Below are 20,035 nucleotides of genomic sequence, written 5' to 3'. Positions count from 1 at the left end.
TTTACACTGTTATGGGAAAAAAGCCCCCAAAAAACAAACAAACGCAGCAAACTAACAAATTGGATTTTGGCTACTTTTGCCTGCAGGCTGAACACAGCCTAAGAAACAGTGTCTGAAATGCATTGGTGCACATATTGAAGCAACATATATAAGCACTGATTTTTGTTGATACTGCCACTTTATGTATAAAAAGAACATTATCATTTCAGAATGGCTTAATTTTAAAAATGCAGCTCTAATCACAATTGAAGTAAAGGGAGTAAAAAAATAAATAAATTCACACCGTGTACAAATACTAGTTTCATTTTATTTGCAATTTAAAATTTCATACAAGATAAAAGTAGATAATTCAATCTGCCTGAACATTGTTGGTATATGACTCAAATAAAGCCATTAAAATCCTTGATATATGATGTACTGACATGGCAATATTCTAACAGATTACAAAATGAAAATGGGTGTTTGTTTTTTTTTAAAGGTATGAACACACACTATGATGATTTGACACAAAATAAAACGACTGAACAGGAGCTACAAACAGTTGTGTAATCTACACATGGCAAAGCTTTCAAACTGTGGAGAATAATACGTACAGTACAAGATACCTTCTGTAATACACATACTGAACTGAAAAATACCATCAATGATCATACGTCACAAACACACTTGTGGCTCACTTGATATTTTAGTGTGATAATGGCCATGGATATTCGGGGCTTTTACTTTTTTCACTATTTGTAAACGCGATCAGTAAAGATCAACCCTTCTGAACTGCAGCAGTGCTCACGATGTAGCTTTTTCATCACTGGGTTCTGATATATAAACTGAAGGGGCTACAAACATAAAAATCAACATGGTGCTTTATTCATCAACAAATTGCTTCAAATATTCATATTTGTGCTGAATGATATAAAGCTCACCAGACAGTTATTCTGGAACAAGAAACAGGAGTAACGTTACTCCCTTTTGAGATTTTTTTGATGCTCCACAACTTAAACAACAATAGTTTTATAACATATCAAAGGGGAAATTTATAATGTTTAATGGTCAAAAAAAAAAAAAAAAAAAAAAAAAAAAAAATCATACATTGGGCATTTAATGTGTCAACTTTGGACGACAAAACCAGAAGAAAAATCAATCTACCATACCAAATCTCTAAAAACCAATGAAATGGGTGGCCACCCAAAACATCTGCATGCAAACACACCTCACAGATCTGCAACATCCGGAAAAGTTTTACCAGTTGTCCTGTTTGTTCTTGGATATTCTGTACGACAAACCAAGAGACAGCATTTCCCTGTGTTTATACGTGCTCCCTGCTAAGAAGGGACTGAGACATCTGGATCAGTAACAAGATATAAATAAGACAGATGCTGAGTCGGGAGGCTGGGGACTCGTATGACTAGTTAGGAGTCTAGGTGGGCACAGTGATACTGCGAGCTAATAGAGCCAGCAGAGCCAGCTCCACAACCCCATGGGCTTGTTCCAGTGCCTCTGCAGCCTCCCTGGCAGAAAAGCCCGCTGCCTGGATTCTCTGGATGTGCTCAGCTGGAAATTGTTCTATAAAGGGATGCGGAGAAGGGAGGGGAGAGGCTGGAGACGTGAGCTGTGGAGCCTGAGCCAGAGGAGGGGTTGAAGGGGAGGAGGTGCTCGTGACTTCCTCAGGTGAGCCCACTGCCATAGACAGAGGGCTGAGGAAAGTGTGCTCAGTCTGGAGGCCAAGAGTGTCTGGGGTGTTGGTGCCAGAGGCTCGTCCATCTGCAACCCCTCTCCCCTGCTGCCCTTCAGGAGGTTCCCTGACCTCCAGGTCCCCTGCCGGATCCGGAGGAGCCTCTGGCTCAGGCTGAAAACTGCTGATGTTATTTGCTTCATCTTGCCCGCATCTATCCACCATCCTCTCCCCGGAGCCGTCTGGACACTGCGGTGGTCCTTGTTCCTCCACAGTCTCTGCTGTATCCCCGCCCAGATGCTCATCCTGGCCAGAGAGGTCAGGCACAAGACACTTAGATGGTCCCTCATCAGACACAGCAGCAGCATAGTTGGCTTTGGCATCGCTTGGTTCTGCACCGGCTGTGATGGCAGTAGAGGGGTGGGTGTTTTCGGGTGTCGGGGTGCATGGCTCGGGGGCCACTTCGTCTGTTTCCTGTCTGAACGGATGTGAAGGGGAGCAGGAGGCGCTGCGGTTTTGCGAATGAGCACGATTGTTTGACACCAGCAGCTCGTGTAGCTCCCTCAGTGCGGCCGCCAGCGACGGGGTGCTGTCAGAGCTGGAGCAGTGCTCTCCTTCGGGCTGGTCCCTCTCAGAGGACACTACTTCCTGGGAGGCAGCGGGAGAGTCCATTTCAACCGAGTCAGGTTGGCTAGGAGCACTCGGACAGGCTTCTGTGGCATTTGCGACGTCAGACTCAGTTGCCTCCTGCTCCATGGGTTGAATGGGGGAGAGTTCCTCTGGTTGGGGAAGCATAGGGCTGGTCATCATCTCATCTGCTTCAGCATCCCCCTCTGCATGGCCAGGCTGTACCTCCCCCTCTCTCTCATCCGGACACTGGGATTCTGTCGTTGTGTCCGCAGAAGGGGTAAATGTAGGGAGGGCGTCTGTTGAGGGACTGGGGATAGGGGGCACTTTGGAATTGCTATGGACAGGCAGAGGCTGAGGGTGGACCTGGTGAGGGATAGAAACAGCATCCTCTGCTGAGGACGAGGGTAGAGGAAGCTCCTGGAGGCCAGGTTGGTCCTGGCACAGCTCTGGTGCTAAGGTCTGCTCCATGGCGGCCGGGGCAGACTGAGAGCGATCCAGAGTTTGGGGCTGGCCAGAGGAAGGACTCTGGGAAGGGGAGGTGGATGAGGACATTTGGTCTAAGGTTCTGGGTAATGTAAATGGTGGGGGCTGCGGTGAGGTAGTTTGTCCATCTGCAGTGTCTATTGTAAAGGAAAATATAAATGAGAATAAAACAGAGTGTGGATCCATCTGGAAGCATTAAGGAATACTGCACCCCCTAAATGACCATTTGTATATCAATTACTCACCACGTGTTAGCTTGGAATTGTGAGGACAAAGTTTTTTCTCATATGCTTCTGGTGAACAAAGACTCCAAAAATGAAAATTCTAGATGGATTGAACTCATAGGGGTGGGGGTTTAATTACAGCAAAATTATAACAAAATATCAGTCTACAAACTCGAACACGACATGTGCAGTATAATCCAAGTCTGATTTATCCAGTTGTATGCCAGGGAACTGAAATGAAAGTGAAACTATCTATGTCCTCCTCAAAGCCAGACTCTACTGACAAAAACAGAATTTTACCTTCATGAACAGATTCTGTTAACAGCCACTTGAGGCTGGCTCCAGATGCTGGTCAATACCTATAGACCCCCATGTTAAAAATTCCAGCTTTATGGCAGAAATAAACACATTTACAGCCTGGTACAAAAAGCAGTTTTTGATCTCCAAAGCTAATTTCCCCGTTCATGACAACTGTCTGTGCAACTGTAAAACTCACCTGTTTACATTTTATTAAAGCTTAAAGATATACATAATTAAGGGCGGGCTGCTTTGAGTGACAGGCTGTCTGCCGATATCATCCTTGGCTTCTCAGTTAGATCCATCTGTCACTCCTTCACAGTGCCAGCCTCTTGCAAATATGGTCACTTGTGGCTCCACAAAAAAAAACAAAAACAAGATGGCGAGGACTGAAATGCTGAACTTGAGGCTTCAAAATGGGAGTCCGCAAACCAATGGGTGATGTCATGGTAGCTATGTCAATTTTTATTACAGTCTATGTTGTTGCCTTGATCAGTTTACTTGTTTTATTGCGTGACTTTGGTGTTTTAAAGGGTTAGTTCGGATTCACCAAATAAACTAACCAATTAAGGCAGCGGAGCACCAGCAGCTCCTGTGTTCAGGGAGGTAAAATTACGGTTTTTGTCAATGGAGTCTGGCTCGTCAGAAAGGGCTGTCTGTTTGGGATGTACGGAGCATACGTCTGGACAAATCAGACTTTGATGATACTGCACAAACTGTGTGAGAGTCTGTTAACAGATGTTTTGATGAAGAATTTTCTGTTTTTGGATTCTTTGTTCAACAGCCATGCACGGAAAACAAATTCAACATAACACAGTAAAACTAACTGATATAAAAATGGCCATTTAACGTATTCCTTTACTTTGGATTATATGCATTTAAGGAAACAACCAATAACTCAAATGTCCTTACTGAAACTCTTCAAATTCTTGAATACCCGCTGCACATATAGTTTGTAACCTGTGCTGCATTTTCCTGTTTTTAACAGTTATATGTATTCAGAATAAATACATGATGTGTGGAAACAAAAGTACAACATCCATTAACCAATCCAGCAGCAAAATAACAGCAAAATAAAAGACATAAATAGCAATGGACTTAGCACTGGCAATGGACTTGTGAATTTGCAGTACCTGGTTGGTAGGGCCCTCTCCAGCTGTCTCCAAATGCATCAGTGCTGTCCTGCTCAGGGGGTTAGGGCGCACACCACACACATCATGCAAAGGGACGGAGAAAGTTAGCAGTCACACACAGAGCATGCGCCAACCTATCAGCCTTTTCACACACACACACACACACACGTGAAAAGTGTCATCCAAAAACAACTTGAGCCTATGTCCTAACAGAGAGGTCACAGTGTAGTCACATAACCTGTCACTGAACCTCAGAAAGCTCAATCGAGGTCACGCAAGTCGGACACTTGGATCAAAATTAACCATGATAATCAAAACCAAAACTGATTCAACAGCTGATTGATGCCTCTTCTCTAGTGGAGGAATGCCTGATTACACAAGAGTCCACACAAATTCTTTACGACTCAACTACTGCTGCTTTTGTTTACATTCCATTCATCAATGTGCAGCCATTACCCGACATGACTGGCTGATGGAAACAACAACAACAAAGACTAAGTGCATCTATGGCAATAGCACAAATGTTAATGCAAGCCTTGAAAAGCATTTAAAGGGAAACACTTCAGTGATTATGCTGTGATTATCTCAAATGTTACAACAGATTCAGCTGGTAGAGAAAGTACTATTTCTTCTTACAGTCAACAGTTACTTTTATACCCAAGTAGGAGTTGGAGCTATGGATAGACTCATCTATCACAGACAATGTCACTTTGTATCGCAATATTGTCACATATCATGATGTTAATGGACAAAGTAACTGCACAAGAATGTCTGTATTAATCCAGTGAATTAAAGGGATACTTTTCCAATTTCCAACCAGGTCTGTGTCACCCCAGTGTGGGGAGTGTGTGCACATTAACGGTGTAAAGGTGCCCTTCCACTCCCAGGCCATGAGCAACTGGAGTTCCCTGCCTGTCTGCCAGTCAAAATCTGCCAGATGACGCATGTCGTGTCATCCAGTGGATTCTTGGTGCTGCTGGCATGGGGGGAAGCCAGACATTTTTCATCTGAACATACACCCCAAACCACAGTGACACAGACCTGGTTGAAAATCTGCAACACATCCCTTTAAATACCTGAGAGACCACAAAACTTCATCACATGGATGTTGAAATCATCTAAATGGCCAATATTGCCTAAAACAGTCCTGCTCATTTATTTCCAACATTGTCAAAAATGTCCTCATACATTCAGAGACATGTATATGTATAGAATAGCTACAGAGACATAAACTGAATTAAATGACTAGTCAGCACTTGGTATATCTCATCAGATTGCCCAGACACTGAGATAAAGTGACACCAGCCAGCTACAGTCAAATATTATTAGCATGTCATCATGCTAACGGTTATGTCAGAGCAAGCATTTTGACTGACAACTGTACAAACACACTTTCATGTAATACTACACAATATTTCATCATAATACATCACTATGAGATTGTCATCTCATAATCATTAGAAAGCTATCTCACAAACCTTAACCGACCATTTAACCAACACGACTATGCCACCGCTACCTAATTTTAAATGCATAGTGTAAGTCTTTTGTTTAAAACATTGGGATTATCCTTACTGTGCCAACACTGTGCAGGCATTTTTAGTGACTGTTCAACCTCATGGCAGATGATTTGATACAGAAATCATAATTACGAGAAGAATTAATCACAATAAAAATGCAATACGTATGCGTATTTATTCTGCATTGATGTTCTATGTTTAAACTGTGTTTTAACTTGTGTTTTTATTCTATGTACATTTGTGAGCACGTCAAAGACGAATTTCCATTGCTTCTTGCAAGGGACAATAAAGGTTTTCTGATTCTGATTCTAATACATTTCTGTAATGCTGCTGCCATATCTCACTGACTTACTATGTAGCATAATCCTGCTCGCACAAATCACCACCAATGGCTCTACTGGCACTAGATGTCCCTTTCAGTTTGTCTGTAGGTGGCTTCAAGTGCTGTTTTCACACTCCTTCAGGATCCATCTGCACTGTTGGCTAACAAAGAATCTGACAAAATGTTAACAGTCTACACTGAACTCGCTGCAAGAAGACACACTCAGTACTGGTGATTAGGCTCCATGAAGTGTGAATGGAGCCATCAGTGGTTAGGTGTTTTCTCCAAAGTATATCTTGTTATACAGTGGGTGTTTAAAAACCACAGCAAATGATGACAATAGCACATCCACAAAGGGCAGCTAAAAACTAGACAAAGGCATACAGAAGCCTGCTCTGTGGTTTCATCATGATGATAAATTCAGTTTTAACTGCCTTTCATTCAACCCAAGGACACTCTAAATACAAAAAAAAAAACAAACCCAAACAAATCATGAGTGTTTCCCTTTAAGCCTAAAGAGCTTGATCTCATCCAAAACCTAATTTATCTTCTATGATCATATTTTCCTGACAGGCATCTCTCAATGTCCTGACCTCATCTTATTCTAAAGCATATTTAATTTGCTGAGGTGATGACATGAAGTGATCATGTGACTGAAATTCAGATGACCGCATAAATGGGGTTGAGAGTAAGAAGCTGTAAAGTGGCACATGCAAATGTGGTTCTAACTGAGCTCAAACAAGCCCAATGAAAAACAGGCTGAGGAGCAGGGATGGCAGCCTGTTTCTTACCGCTTTCCTGTATGGACCTCTGAAGTGCCTCTGCCAGTTCTCTGTCGGCTATCTCATCTGGACGGGCGTCTTCGCGCCCCTCTGTTCCGTATGCCAGGCGGGCACACTCTGGCAGCTCTGCTTCAGACAGGAAGCGAGTCTCGGTGCCTGTAGTGCCTATAAGAAGGACGCTTTTCTTCAGGTCAATCGAACACTGCAAGAAAAACAGGACAAGTAATGCTCCCAGATATTCTTCAACTTTCCTCTTCATTCCGTGTACAGAGAACATAAAACTAATTAATTCCAATACTGTACAGCATACTGTGATCAGATAAAAGGGGCTCACACCTGATGTCTCTTCAGCATATCCAGGCCAAGCAGCATGTCCATTGGCTGGTCCTCCAAGATGGAGAAAGAACAAGGGAGGAAGTCCCCCTCTATCTGGACCTGAGCTACATGAGAGCAACGAGACAGCACAATTTTAACTACACTGAAATGTCCAGCAGAGAATTGAGTATGGACGCAGCTGAGAGAATTAGGGATGGAAACTGAGAACCGATTCCAAATTTTCCAGTCCATCAGAATTATATGCCTCTGAGCCTATCAATTCTTTTATTAATGCCAGCATGTTTTTCGAACAGTTGTGCATTGCAAACAATACAGTTAAACTTGCAACGAGAAGGAGTAACAGTGGAGGGGAAAACCGTCCAAAGTGTGGCTTCATTCCATGGAGAAAGATGACAGTACTGCATGTAATATTTGCAAAATGAGAATTTCAAGCAAAGCCTGGTATACACTGTGCAATTTTGGGCTGTACCAGACAAAAGATGACCAACAAAAGAAATGTGGCAATATTTTTGGTTGTGGCTCTAAACGATGGTCGTCCTTCACACAGTGAGAGAGATTCAAGGTTGGCCGTTGTCACAATCTTGTCGTCAAAGACAAGGGAATTCTGATGGTGTCACAAGTTTAGGATGACCATCTCACTGTGTGACTGCTCTTATCACCTACGTCTACTAACCAACCAATAGAAATGCAGCATGAAATGATGCACTTGCGCTAAACCCAGCATGCCATGGAGGCAAAACTGTTAGAAAAAATATGTGGGGTTCCAGCAAAGAGGAAAACCTTGCTGAGTTTTGGCAGCAGGTGCCTTGCTTGTTTGATGTGTCATCCAGCTCTTACAATCAATGCCTAAAGAAGGACTAAGCACATAAGGAAATAGTGGCGGAGTTGCAGCTGCCAGGTGAGCAACCTAGCAGCTAGCAAACACAATCAATCACACAGACATACCTCACTATATTGTGCCCACAAAACTTAAGGTTACTAATGTGACCCTCTACGTTGTGCTTCACAGTTGAAGTTAAAACCAGTGCAGCATCCTTGCACACTCAGTATGGGGAGCTATTATATCGTGCGTCATAGCCTGCGATTCAGTAGGCACTGTCATTGTACAGTCTGCTTGCATCAACATCAAACCTAGGTTTATTAGATCCATGTCGCACAGTATAAATAAACTTAACAGATTGCTAAAATCTTATAGCCTGTAGGAGATGAGGACATGCATTAGTTTTTTCAATTTTTTCTACAGTGTGTTTAGACTAATTGATAATAAAACAGTTGCACTGATGCTGAAAACCTCTGTAGGCCTACTTTTTTCCACACAGAAAATTGATCAGGAATCAATAAAGAATCAGACAGATAAAATGAATCAATGATGGCATTAGCATCACTAAAATCTATCAGTTCTCATCCCTAGATTGAAGGAAAATGATTCCACCTTCCCTAGTGTTAGACAATCTCTGACGCCATTTTATATCTCTGTTTGCAGTTTTAAAAGACATGCTGAGTAGTAAGCTTTGCTAGTGTGTGGATATGCAGGAAGTTACTTTGTGTTTGTTGAACTGCGCTGACGGCTTTCCTTACACAGCAATTCACAGCATAACCACAAGTTACATTAAATCACCACAGTTAAATCATCACTTGGAATTACTCATTTCAAACCGTAATTATGGTTGAACGTCAATAGGAAGTGGACTCAAAAACACCCAGTCATTGTGCTATGACAGGCTATCTAACCATTCAGCATGCTTGCAAACTGCACACAGCTTTTGTGCAACTGTAAGTAGGAACAAGTCAGCAAAATCTGTATATAACTTTTTTTTTTGGAAGGAACTAGTCTGACGCTTTTATAGAGTGTTTCTCAAGTAAAAAACAACAACAAAAAAACGACACTCACCCAAGTGAACTCTGCCAATGATCTTCTGGGTGCCCACTCCCTTGGCAATCCCCGCCCAACGACGGTCCACCAGCCGCATGATGTTACAGCGCTCAGCACACGCTTGGCTCATGATGGTCATCTGGGCTCCTAAAAACAAGGAACGTCAAGATAAAATGTTTAAACCTAATCAAAAACCTAAACTGGCCTGTGCAATGAAAAGGGGAATATAATGCTGTGTAAGCCCACATGGTGCAATAAATGTATCATATTTCTGTGCTCCAGGATGAGGTTAGTCTTCCAGATCTTGGCTGAGTCATACTGGTCTTGTAACAATCACAAGGGGAATGAGATCACAGACACAAGCGGCTGAAATCGATTATAATTTACAGACATGCAGACCTGTGTGCATCAGCGTATTCTCCAAGTACAGTGAATTCAGATACTGATACATTTTCAAATCACTGAGCTACAAAGACTTTTCTTTTATTTATCTGTTAAGATACAAACAAAAACTAAAGCACAATCTAGCAGCACACCAACATTTCAGTACCATTCCCATTTACGGCCAGAATTTTGTTACGTATACAAATGGGATCAGGATTTAATGCTCATTACCTGAGTCAACAAAAGCTTTCACAGGGTGCCCATTGACTTTGCAGTTAATGTAGAGCATAACCACCTGTCCAAAGCTTTCTGGGGCCTCCTCCATTGCAATGGTCATGTTTTCTTCCACATTGTGCTGCCTGGAATATTCACAAAGAAGAAGAGGCTTGAGTTTTTTAAAACAAATGAAAACATGCTGCCTTACTTTGGTGAACAACCTCGTCAAATTCAGGAAAATTGCAAATTTCATTACATTACAAAATAATTTAGGGCTGGGTATGATACTATCATACTATCGAATGATACCAACATTCGATCCTTTTTGCGCAAGGGGTCTGATGTAGGACCGTCCAAATCAGCAAACTTTCTGTTGCTGCCATTTCCAGAGCCCCTCCCCTTCCGACAAACGATCAGTTCAATGTCTGCCCAGTTAGCATGAGCTAATACAGCAGCAGCGGCTAACATTTGACCCCCAGCCGTTAAAGGTTCCTAACAAACTCAGTCAGTAACCCCTTAATAGCTGTTGATGACATTAGCTGTGTGATGCTAACAGTTAGTCCCGTCATTGTGCATGCAGCTGAGCAGACTCTCACAACTGTCAGCAGGGAAAAGCTCACACTCCTGCAGCAGCAGCTACAACCCATACAGTATGTGCAGGGCTCGACAGTGCGAGGGTTTCACTCGCATTTGCGACTAAAAATAGATGTGTGCGAACTGTAAAAAATATTTAGGGGCACATGTGTGCATAAAAAAATCAGCCGAAGCAGCCTATATTTTTGTCAATAAAAAATACGATACTCTAACCGCAAATGTTGGAGGAACTCCAGCCGCCTTCCCTCTTCCCTCTACCCCATGTGACACGGTTATGGGCGGTTTTCCAAGCCACTGTCGGCACAATGCGCTCTTGCGCCACGGTAGCACATACACAATGAATGGGTTCGTTGGCAGAGGTCTGCGCTTTCCGCGCTCTGTGTGAAAAGGGCTAAAGTCCCACTGTCGGCAGCGTGGAAATAAGTCAAAGTGTGGAGGAGATGGACCAGGTTAAGCGGCGGATCTCCGGGGAAGCCTGCTCCGTTCTCCCCGTAGTTCAAATAATTTCAACTCTGAGCGCAGCGCTCGGGCGGAAAATCAGAGCGGTGCGCGACGCCAAGGGTAGCGGTGCCGCTTTGTCAGGCATTGCTGCCCTCTCCATAGACAAACAATGGGACAGCCAGCGCAAAGTGGTTTTACAGCTGATCATGTGTAGAGGCCTTTAGGGACCGTTTGCCACGGTACTGCTGCTGGGCAGGGTGGAAATAAAGCCCTTTTCACACAGAGCGTGCAAAGCGCAGACCTCCGCTGACGAACCCATTCATTGTGTATGTGCTACCGCGGCGCAAGTGCGCACCGCTCTGCCGCCGAGCTGAGCAGCGTGCGAGAGGGCGCATGTTGCGGCGTCTGCACGCTGTGACGACACCTCGGCGCCGCGCGTCCAATAGCAGAGAAGAGCCTGAAGTAGACCCGGAAGCGGTCACCATGGAGCTGTAGCTCCTGAACGAGCCTGTACTCCCCCAAATCCTGTCCTCTGCGCCCTACCCCGCGGTGGGCACCACGAAAGCTCTGTGTGAAAGAGGCTTAAGTCCTGCAGAGTTTCAGAGGACCTGGAGAATGTTTTAGGATAGTAATAACATTATATAAGATAATCATATTGCAAAGATAATATATATAAGATAATAATATTAAAGACAAAATTAAATTGCAATAGGCCTACTTTTTCAAAACTTGACGATTTTACCTTTCTGTACATTTTGTATACAAATTCATTACATAATTTTGCTTGTAAATGTCTATTTGCATCACGTTTATTACGGAAAACACATTATTTGATCAATTTACATTGTGCCCCTAAAGTTCTTTGTGTGCTCCTTACTTTCTCAACTTAGGAGCACATGTGCTCCTTGGGAAAAAAGTTAGGGTCAAGCCCTGATGTGGTTTGTTGAAGAAGTTGACAGTTCAGCATGCTGAGATGCCATGAAAACATTTGAAAGTATGGCTAGGTTACACGCCACTTCATTCACATGATGGGAACTGCATGAAGTAATGTACTGATATCGGTATCACTTTAAGCTTGTGTCGTAATGTTTTTAAATGATACCCAGCCCTTTAATTATTACACCACAATATCTCATTATGAAAGTAAAACTGAGGCTGTACCATGCTAAAGACGAGAGGTATAATGTGTTGCATAATGAATATTCAACAAAAAAAAAAAAGTATGGTCTCTGCACTATACCTGATGTCCTCCTCAATCTTCGCTTGGGCATCCAAATCAAAAGGATCAGCAGTCAGAAGTCTGATCCTCTCCTGCTCTCTCTTGGCTCGATCCTGCTGTTGCTCCAGCAGCACTTTGGTGAAACGCTCTGAGACAGTTACAGTAACAAGACCAGTTCAAATCTGATTACAGGTGAACATAAATCGTGGCAGGTGACAATCAACAGCTCTTTTTTTTTTTGTTTACCTAAGTCTCCGCTCAGCAGGGCCTCAGCAAGCGGTGGGTTTCGCTCCTTGAGGAGTGAAAGCTCGTGTGGATTAGATAATAGCATCTGCTGGAGTAAGGCAGGGTCATCCAGCCCCTGAGGAGAGGAACCACGAAAGGCCATTGGCGTGGAAGATTGTGAGGCGCGCTGCGGCTGCTGAGGCTGTGGCTGCGACGAGGGCGCCGGTGGAGCCCGTTGCTGCTGCTGCTGTGGCCTTATGGCACCGCGTTGACTAGTTGAAGAAGAGGTGCCGGGGATTGTGATCGAACGAAAGTCAATATGGGGCAGACCTAAGGAGTGTGGAGGATAAATGGTGATAGGTTAGCATTTTGCATGTGCAAGAACTCTGCTCACTAAATAGATGATGCATTCATCTTCATGTCTTTTCAATAGTGTTGTCTTGTGCTCCTAGATGTATACCTCTGCTTTTTAAAATCAACACATTTCTCATCCTGTAACCTGCACATACTTTCCCCCTACTTTTGCTATCTTATCTTGATTTTGGAGCAACCGTCCAACCCCTCCCATGATAAAAAAAATACCTGCTTGTCACTAACTAGAACTAGCAGCAGTAACACCGGTTAGATGAATGTTCCACTGTCAAATGCTCAAACTATTAAATAGTGAAATAAGCAGTCGCTGTTATCCATCTGTGTCCTTTTTTTGTTCTTGTCCTGCTTATTTCTGAACTCTCAATTTATGTTGGTCTCAAAGTCAAGTCCCAACCCATCAGTCGTCATCTTGTGGAAAAACAACAAACCACCATCTTAAGGGGAATATGGCAACAGATCTAAATCAATAGCATTTATATTATTTCAACAAACACGTGGGTTACCTGGAAAGGCTGGCTGAGTTGGTGGTGGCCTTCTGTCAGCTTGCCTGAGAACCACCACATCTCCATCCTTAACGCCATAGGTCCCCAAGGCACGAGTAGGGTCTTTTAGGGGCTGTTCTACATATGTGATCTGTTTACGGAAATATACAGAACTGAATTTTATATCATGTCTTCATCATTTTGCAAGCTCTATTTTCCTGTAAGTAAAACAGACTAAAATATGTTATATAGCTTTACTGGCTGGTCAACTGAGAGGTCTACCTGACAGCAGCAACTACCTTACAATCCAGATCTACAAGGTTATATTACTGCTAGCCACTTGACTGGTGTCGTGGTGTCAATGTATTTGTTTTAGGTTAATTTATCATCCTCACTTTCTGTTTCCTGCCAACCCACACATGTTTTATAACAGACTGACCAAGCTGTATTATTTATGAAGGGGAATGAGGCGATCTTGGAACCCTGATTTTTAAGACAGTAGTAATAGGGGGGTAACATATCCAGTTTATGATCAATGATCCAGAGTGAAAACATCACTGCACATTGTCATCTTTGAGATACGCCTTTGTTTTTAAATTCCCATGGCGTGTCTGTGACACTTCTGTCCAAGCACACCTCCTTCCTAAATATTTAAACAGTACTAGCTGCCTAGCACCAGGCAGACAAAGGTAAGCAGCTAAGAAAAAGACAGTGAGGATATTTACTGATACCGTCCCATACTGAATGCAAGCCACTGAAATGAACTGAATTAAAATCGTATCATGGCAGACTTTGTGATATCAGCAAATATTGTATCATTGTTCAAAGAATCGATATAATATCCATGCTTGGAAATTGAATTTAAACTAAACCATTAACCAAATTTCCATAATTGCAATTAACTTTAAGGAGCAGCGTGTAAAATTGAGTGAGATTTAGTGGCATCTAGAGTAGGACTGTACGATGATATTGCCACATCATCGGTATCGCCCAATACTGGCTTTAAAATGAAATATCAGAATTGGCCAACATACTTTTTCTTAATTTACACAATGAATAAATATTACATACAGTGAAAAGTACTGTATTTCATGTCTTCATCTGCTGGTGGGCCATCATAATAAGAGTATGCATGCATAATATGATGTTAATTCCACCACAGAAGAGACTCGACAATCACTTAAATTACGTAGGGAAAGATGTGGATATCTGTTATCGGTCAAATGAGTTGTTACATATCAGAAAGAAATCAAATATCGTCCATCCCTAATCTAGAGGTGAGGATTGCAGATTGCAAAAAGATGAAACCTCTGGTTAGATTTCCTTCAGTGCTCATTGTTCAGGTTTTTACTGGGAGCCAAATTATTTGCAGAGGTCTCTTCATGTCCAATATAAATGGACACAGTGATTAAGCTGGTAAAAACACTGAATAAATTAATTTCAAATTATAAAATCAGTGTTCTTCCAACCCTGCTCATCACTGAGAGGCTGCTAACTATGGTGTGACTGGCCCACTCTAGAGCCAGTGTTTGGTTTGTCCGTTCTGGGCTATTGTAGAAACAACATGGAGGACTCCATGGACAAGGACCGGCTCCTTATGTAGATATATATGGCTCATTCTAAAGTATTGAATAAATGATCTTTTTTTTCCAGGTGATTAAAAAAAAAAAAACATACTTGAAAACATATGTTATATTATATTCCAATTCTGCCAATATATCCCCCTTAATCATATACACTGGACCCTTAAACTTTAATGACTGACCAGTCTATCTCTCGGCTGATTCCTCAGCTATTCAGTTCCATGTTATTTTGTCTCACTCCAACATTACCTATTGCTCTTAAAGCAAAAGTAGAGTTGAATGTAAACTCAGTTCCTTTCACTCAAAACTGTTGCTCTGCAAAAATCAGGAAATACAATTAAAAATGTTTATTTAAACCAGTATGAGTATTGATTGTATAAAAATTAGGCTTCAGATAATATAGCAATTATGAATCAATCATTTGATCTAGCTCTGACAGACAGCAAATCAAGTGAGTTACGGCACTTGCGGATTATGGCACCCTGCATACTGACAAAACACCACTTTATCCTGGTAAAACAATACTTGCAACTTGGATTAATTTTTATGAAAAACCCTTTTGATTCTTTTGATCTGAGGACCTTTATGGACTAAAGGAATATGAATAACTTGCACAGTAATCGAGTAATGGACCCATACTTTGAGGTAACCAGCAGCCCAGTTATATACAAATGAACTGCTTTTTAACCAGACCAGGCCTCTAATTGAGACAGGCCTTTATTTGCCAAAATGTGTAGCCACACCGGTTTAGTAAAAGGGACTGGGCGTTTAATTGGGACCAGGCTTTTAATTGAAGTTTTAGGGTGGTCTCAATACAACCGGAAATAGAGGCTTTTCTGAGTTGGTTTTAATGGCATGGCCACACTGAATATGGTTCAGTTATAGTGTATTTTAAGACTAGAAACCTGATAGCTCCACTTTCACAATAAACGTAAAACTGGCAGTTAAAACTCTCATTGAGGTTTTAATAAAGCTATTCACACACCCTGTAACCTACATCGCTATTCAAACTGGATGCAGTTTATTGGGGTAACGTTAACGTTTGCTTTTGAGACCATATTTTAATCTGTCAAGATAGCGTGTCCCTCTTATCTTAAGTTAACATGACGAAACCGTTAACTAACGTTACTGGGGCACCAGATACACAAAAATTGTCTCGTTAAAGTTATAAGAATATCAGTTATTTTGGCTGACTTCGTGTAAGCGTTACCGTTAGCCTGAACAAGTATCGTTTTCGATTGTAAACTAGTGTGACAACAGTTAGCTTCGTTAATTTGCTTTCGGTTTGACTTTCAGTTAGCTTAAAGTCACCAACTGTTGCTAACAGCCTTTAGCCGTTAATAACCGTTAGGGAAACAAGTCGACAAATTTCTCTGTTGTTCATAAACGAAGTTTCGCAACACCCCGTCCATCAAAAGTCCGATTCATGCTAGCACGTCAGCTAGCTAGCTACTAGCTCCGTTAGCTCCCTGGCTACAGATAGCCCGGGTCCTACCTGAATTTCCCCTGCTGGGATTCCTGATTCCAGTTCACAAAGTGCTACAAAGTCTCTCAGCTCCAGCTCCGGGGACACATCGAGGGCGAATGTGGTTTCTGGGCGATCCCTCGGCGCGCAGAAAACGGTGACCAGCATCGCTTTTTTGGGGCAGGATCACTAGACGAGCCCGCTGCAACAGAATGCGGTTAGTGTAGTTCCTTGTTATACACAGGAAAACCCAACTGTTTCTCGGATTTTTCCCAATTTTAAGACGTGTTTCAGTACAAAAAGCGCCAAAGGGAAACTGATAGTACACCGAAAGATGGTGGCTGCTTTGCACTTACTGGGTAAAATTCCTGGTGTGACAGTTTCTCTTTTAACAACTAAACAACATCAAGTATTGCTCAGTAGTGCCGCATTTCATCCAGTTTGTTTTTCGACATGTCGCATTACGGCAGTTGCAGTCGTGAGTACTACTTCTTCTTCTTCTACTCTTAAAACACTGTAAGCCACAGTCCTACCGCCACCTACTGGAGCCTTATGGAATTACACACACATCAAGACGAGGCATAATGAAACTTTGATTAATGAATATGACGGCAACATTATGTATCTGGCTCACGGCATTTAGTATAAATGAAACCATTCATAGTTATGTTTTGAGTATTATCTCTACTTTATGAAACAGCAGAGTTCATTACATAAAAGCTGCAACAGCTGCCTTTGAGGAGGCAACAGTCAGTGCTGTGACTTGGAGTTTGCATTTAATCTCACTGTGACAGAAAACCAAACCAAAGTTAATTTATGTAACTCGTTTCAGAATGCTTTACATAATGCATTTTAAAGGAAATATGGCATATAACAACTTTCAACATTCAAACATGAATAAAAAGGGCATACATAAATAATATATATATATATAGAAAACTAAGACATAAAAATAAGTAAAGGTGTGAGTGCAGGTTCAGCCTCAAAGTCAGGGCAAGAATTATATCTTCATGCAAAAATTGGTCTTTACTGTGCTGCATGTTTCTTTGGATTTTTTCAGTTTTTTTTCCCTCTGTACTCAACCGCAGTAACTGAGCATTGTGCTAACCACATAGTTCTTTTGTATTCCAAGCAAATGTCGCTGCTACAGGAAACATGAATCAGAGCTCGTCCTGTGTGCAGACTAGGGGTATATTATTTTCATATCTCACAGGTGCTTTATCCTATCCTTCCACTTTGTCATGAGTTTGTCAGTCAGTATGTTCCTAATGACATCATATCGTTGTGTTTTTTGTTTCTGTTTTGCTTTTTAAAAGCACCAATGTATTGGGGTCCTGGGGGCCCCAGTCCAAAGCACCAAATTTCTCTTATGCAGTTTTAAAAGAGGGAACTATTTACTGAGTTCATGTTTGCCATGGGTTCTAATTTAATGTAGGGATGCACGATAATATCAGCACATCTTCGGTATCAGCCAATATCAGCTTTAAAATGAAGTATCAGTCGTCCAACATGCTTTTTCTTATTTTGAATATGATATACAGTGGTGGAAAGAAGTTTTCGGACACCCCATGCATTTGTGAAATATTGCATTAAGAATCACTCTTAGGTCTTCAAGTGCAATTTCTTTTAGTACAGTCACAGCCAAAATACTAAATAAATCCTAAAAAAAGCCATTAAAAACTTAAAATTGATTGGTTCCATAAAAATACATAAGAAATTTTGAGTATTGGGTCATTTTGGTACCAGTGATGAAGGTCGTTCTTTTTATTAAAAGATACAATTTTTGTTGCCAAGCTTCATGTCTACATAAAGCCAGCACATTTGAAAGTTCTTCAGACACAAAAATGGCTAAAACAAGGAACCTAACGCAGGAAACACGCCTGAAGATAAATATTCTCAGCCAGGAAGGATACAGCTGCCGCCAGATAGCCAGGAAGTGCAGATGCAGTCCTTCAGCAGTTGGATACACTCTGCAGAAATACAGATGAACCACAGCTTGGAAGACAAACCAAGATCTGGGCGTCCAAGGGTTTCTTCAGCAAGAAATGACCACATCCTGATCCGCATGTGCAGGCAAAACTGCCGAATGACATCACAGGAGCTTCAGCAGCAGTGCTCAAACCAAACTGGCGTCCAGTGTTCCACCTGCATTGTACGTGGCCGACTTTTAGATCATGGCTTAAGGTCCTACAAGGCTATCAAGAAGCCCCTGATCAATGAGAGGCAGAGGTTAGCCCGGCGTCGTTGGGCCCAGGCACACAAGAACTGGACAGCCAGGAACTGGAAGAAGATTTTGTGGTCAGATGAGTCCAGTTTCCAGCTTTATCTTCCTCCTACTAATGTGAGGGTACGCAGAAGGCCAGGCGAAGCATTATCTCCAGCATGTACAGTACGTACTGTCAAGCATGGTGGAGGCAGTATCATGGTTTGGGGATGCATGAGTGCTGCTGGTGTTGGTCATCTCACTGTCTGTGATGGCACATTGAACTCTACCAAGTATTGTACCATTCTCAAAACCCACATGCTCCCTTCTGCGCATGCACTGTTCCGTCGAGGTAAAAACTGGATGTTTCAACAAGATAATGCCCCTTGCCACACATCCAAGGCCAGTAGAACATGGCTGCAGGAGCACAGTATCCAGGTCTTAGAGTGGCCAGCTCAATCCCCGGACATGAGCCCCATTGAAAATCTGTGGTGGATTATCGAAAGGTCTGTTTCAAAGCATAAACCAAAGAAATAGTGAAGTAGTGAAGTAATTCAAGAAGAATGGGACAAGATTACCCCTCAACAGTGTGAAAGGCTTGTGGGGAACATGCCAGCCAGGATTAGAGCTCTACTACGTACCAATGGCAGGACTACTAAATATTAATTTGATGATGTGATGGTTTATTTATTTTTTGTTCAGTTTTGAACACATACTCTGTTATTTGTTGACTATGACAATGTTGAGAACTGACATATTGAAACTGTCAAGAATTTAGTTTTGTTAGTTTTTCTTGTAAACAATAAACAAAAAAAATACAATTTGTATTTGTTTATATCTGTCTAATGCAGCCACACCTTTTGAAACACAAAAAAGATTTTTCCACAAATATTTCATGATAATATTTGAGATTGTGTAAAATTTTAAGGGTGTCCGAAAACTTTTTTCCACCACTGTACATTGAAAAGTGTTGTATCTGCTGGTGGGCCATCACAATAAGAGTATGCATGCATAATATGATGTTAATTCCACTACAGAAGAGACTCGATGATCGCTAAAATTAGGTGGGGGAAAAAAGATGTTATATCGATATTGGTATCGGTTATCGGCCAAATAAGTTGTTATATATCGATATATTAGATATCTGCAAAAAATCCAATATCGTGCATCACTCACTCGCTCTCTCAGGTGGGGTAGAGGCACTTATCACTCAGTTAAGGTCAGTCACTCTTAAGGAGACAGACAGCTGCAGCACACAGGTTTCCTCATATGCTCTGATGATGACCCTAAATACTGCCCTTCTCTGAGGTAAGATGGCATTAAAATCAGATGTATAAAATGTTTTATGACTATCAAATTTAATCAATCAATTCAAGGAAAACTGCACCTGCTGCTGTAGGCGTCCAAAAATCTGCTCGGAAAAGGAGGGTGAAATGTGTTTAGAGTAGGCTAAAAGCTAGTTTGTATCAAAGAAAATATATATATATTTTCATTTTAGACAATATAAAAATTGACAATACCTTTTCCAAAACAGCAATAATCTGTATGTTTTTTGTTTTGTCAGATGACATTACTTACATAT

The 20,035-nt window shown here is 41.9% G+C and overlaps 1 protein-coding gene across 2 annotated transcripts; it reads right to left on the bottom strand.

The window, feature by feature from the left end:
• Nucleotides 1-287: 287 nt before the first annotated feature.
• On the bottom strand, nucleotides 288-16,740 carry ddi2 (DNA-damage inducible protein 2). Of its 2 annotated transcripts, XM_033626712.2 has the most exons (11): nucleotides 16,607-16,740; nucleotides 16,281-16,452; nucleotides 13,224-13,353; nucleotides 12,370-12,678; nucleotides 12,145-12,271; nucleotides 9,885-10,012; nucleotides 9,288-9,416; nucleotides 7,397-7,500; nucleotides 7,070-7,262; nucleotides 4,437-4,485; nucleotides 2,830-2,919 (listed from the first exon to the last, which is right to left on the bottom strand). In XM_033626712.2, the coding sequence occupies exons 2-10, from the start codon at nucleotides 16,416-16,418 to the stop codon at nucleotides 4,475-4,477; spliced, it is 1,269 nt and encodes a 422-aa protein (XP_033482603.1). In that variant the 5' UTR covers nucleotides 16,419-16,452; nucleotides 16,607-16,740; the 3' UTR covers nucleotides 2,830-2,919; nucleotides 4,437-4,474. The 2 variants fall into 2 exon arrangements, with proteins under 2 accessions (XP_033482602.2, XP_033482603.1); XM_033626711.2 differs by lacking the exon at nucleotides 4,437-4,485 and having other exon boundaries at nucleotides 288-2,919.
• Between the last annotated feature and the right edge of the window lie 3,295 nt (nucleotides 16,741-20,035).

Source organism: Epinephelus lanceolatus, chromosome 1 (genome assembly GCF_041903045.1).
Source record: "Epinephelus lanceolatus isolate andai-2023 chromosome 1, ASM4190304v1, whole genome shotgun sequence".
NCBI classification, from domain to species: Eukaryota; Metazoa; Chordata; class Actinopteri; order Perciformes; family Serranidae; genus Epinephelus; species Epinephelus lanceolatus.
Note: the sequence above shows the minus strand (reverse complement) of the source record. Positions and strands in the feature narration are given on the sequence as shown.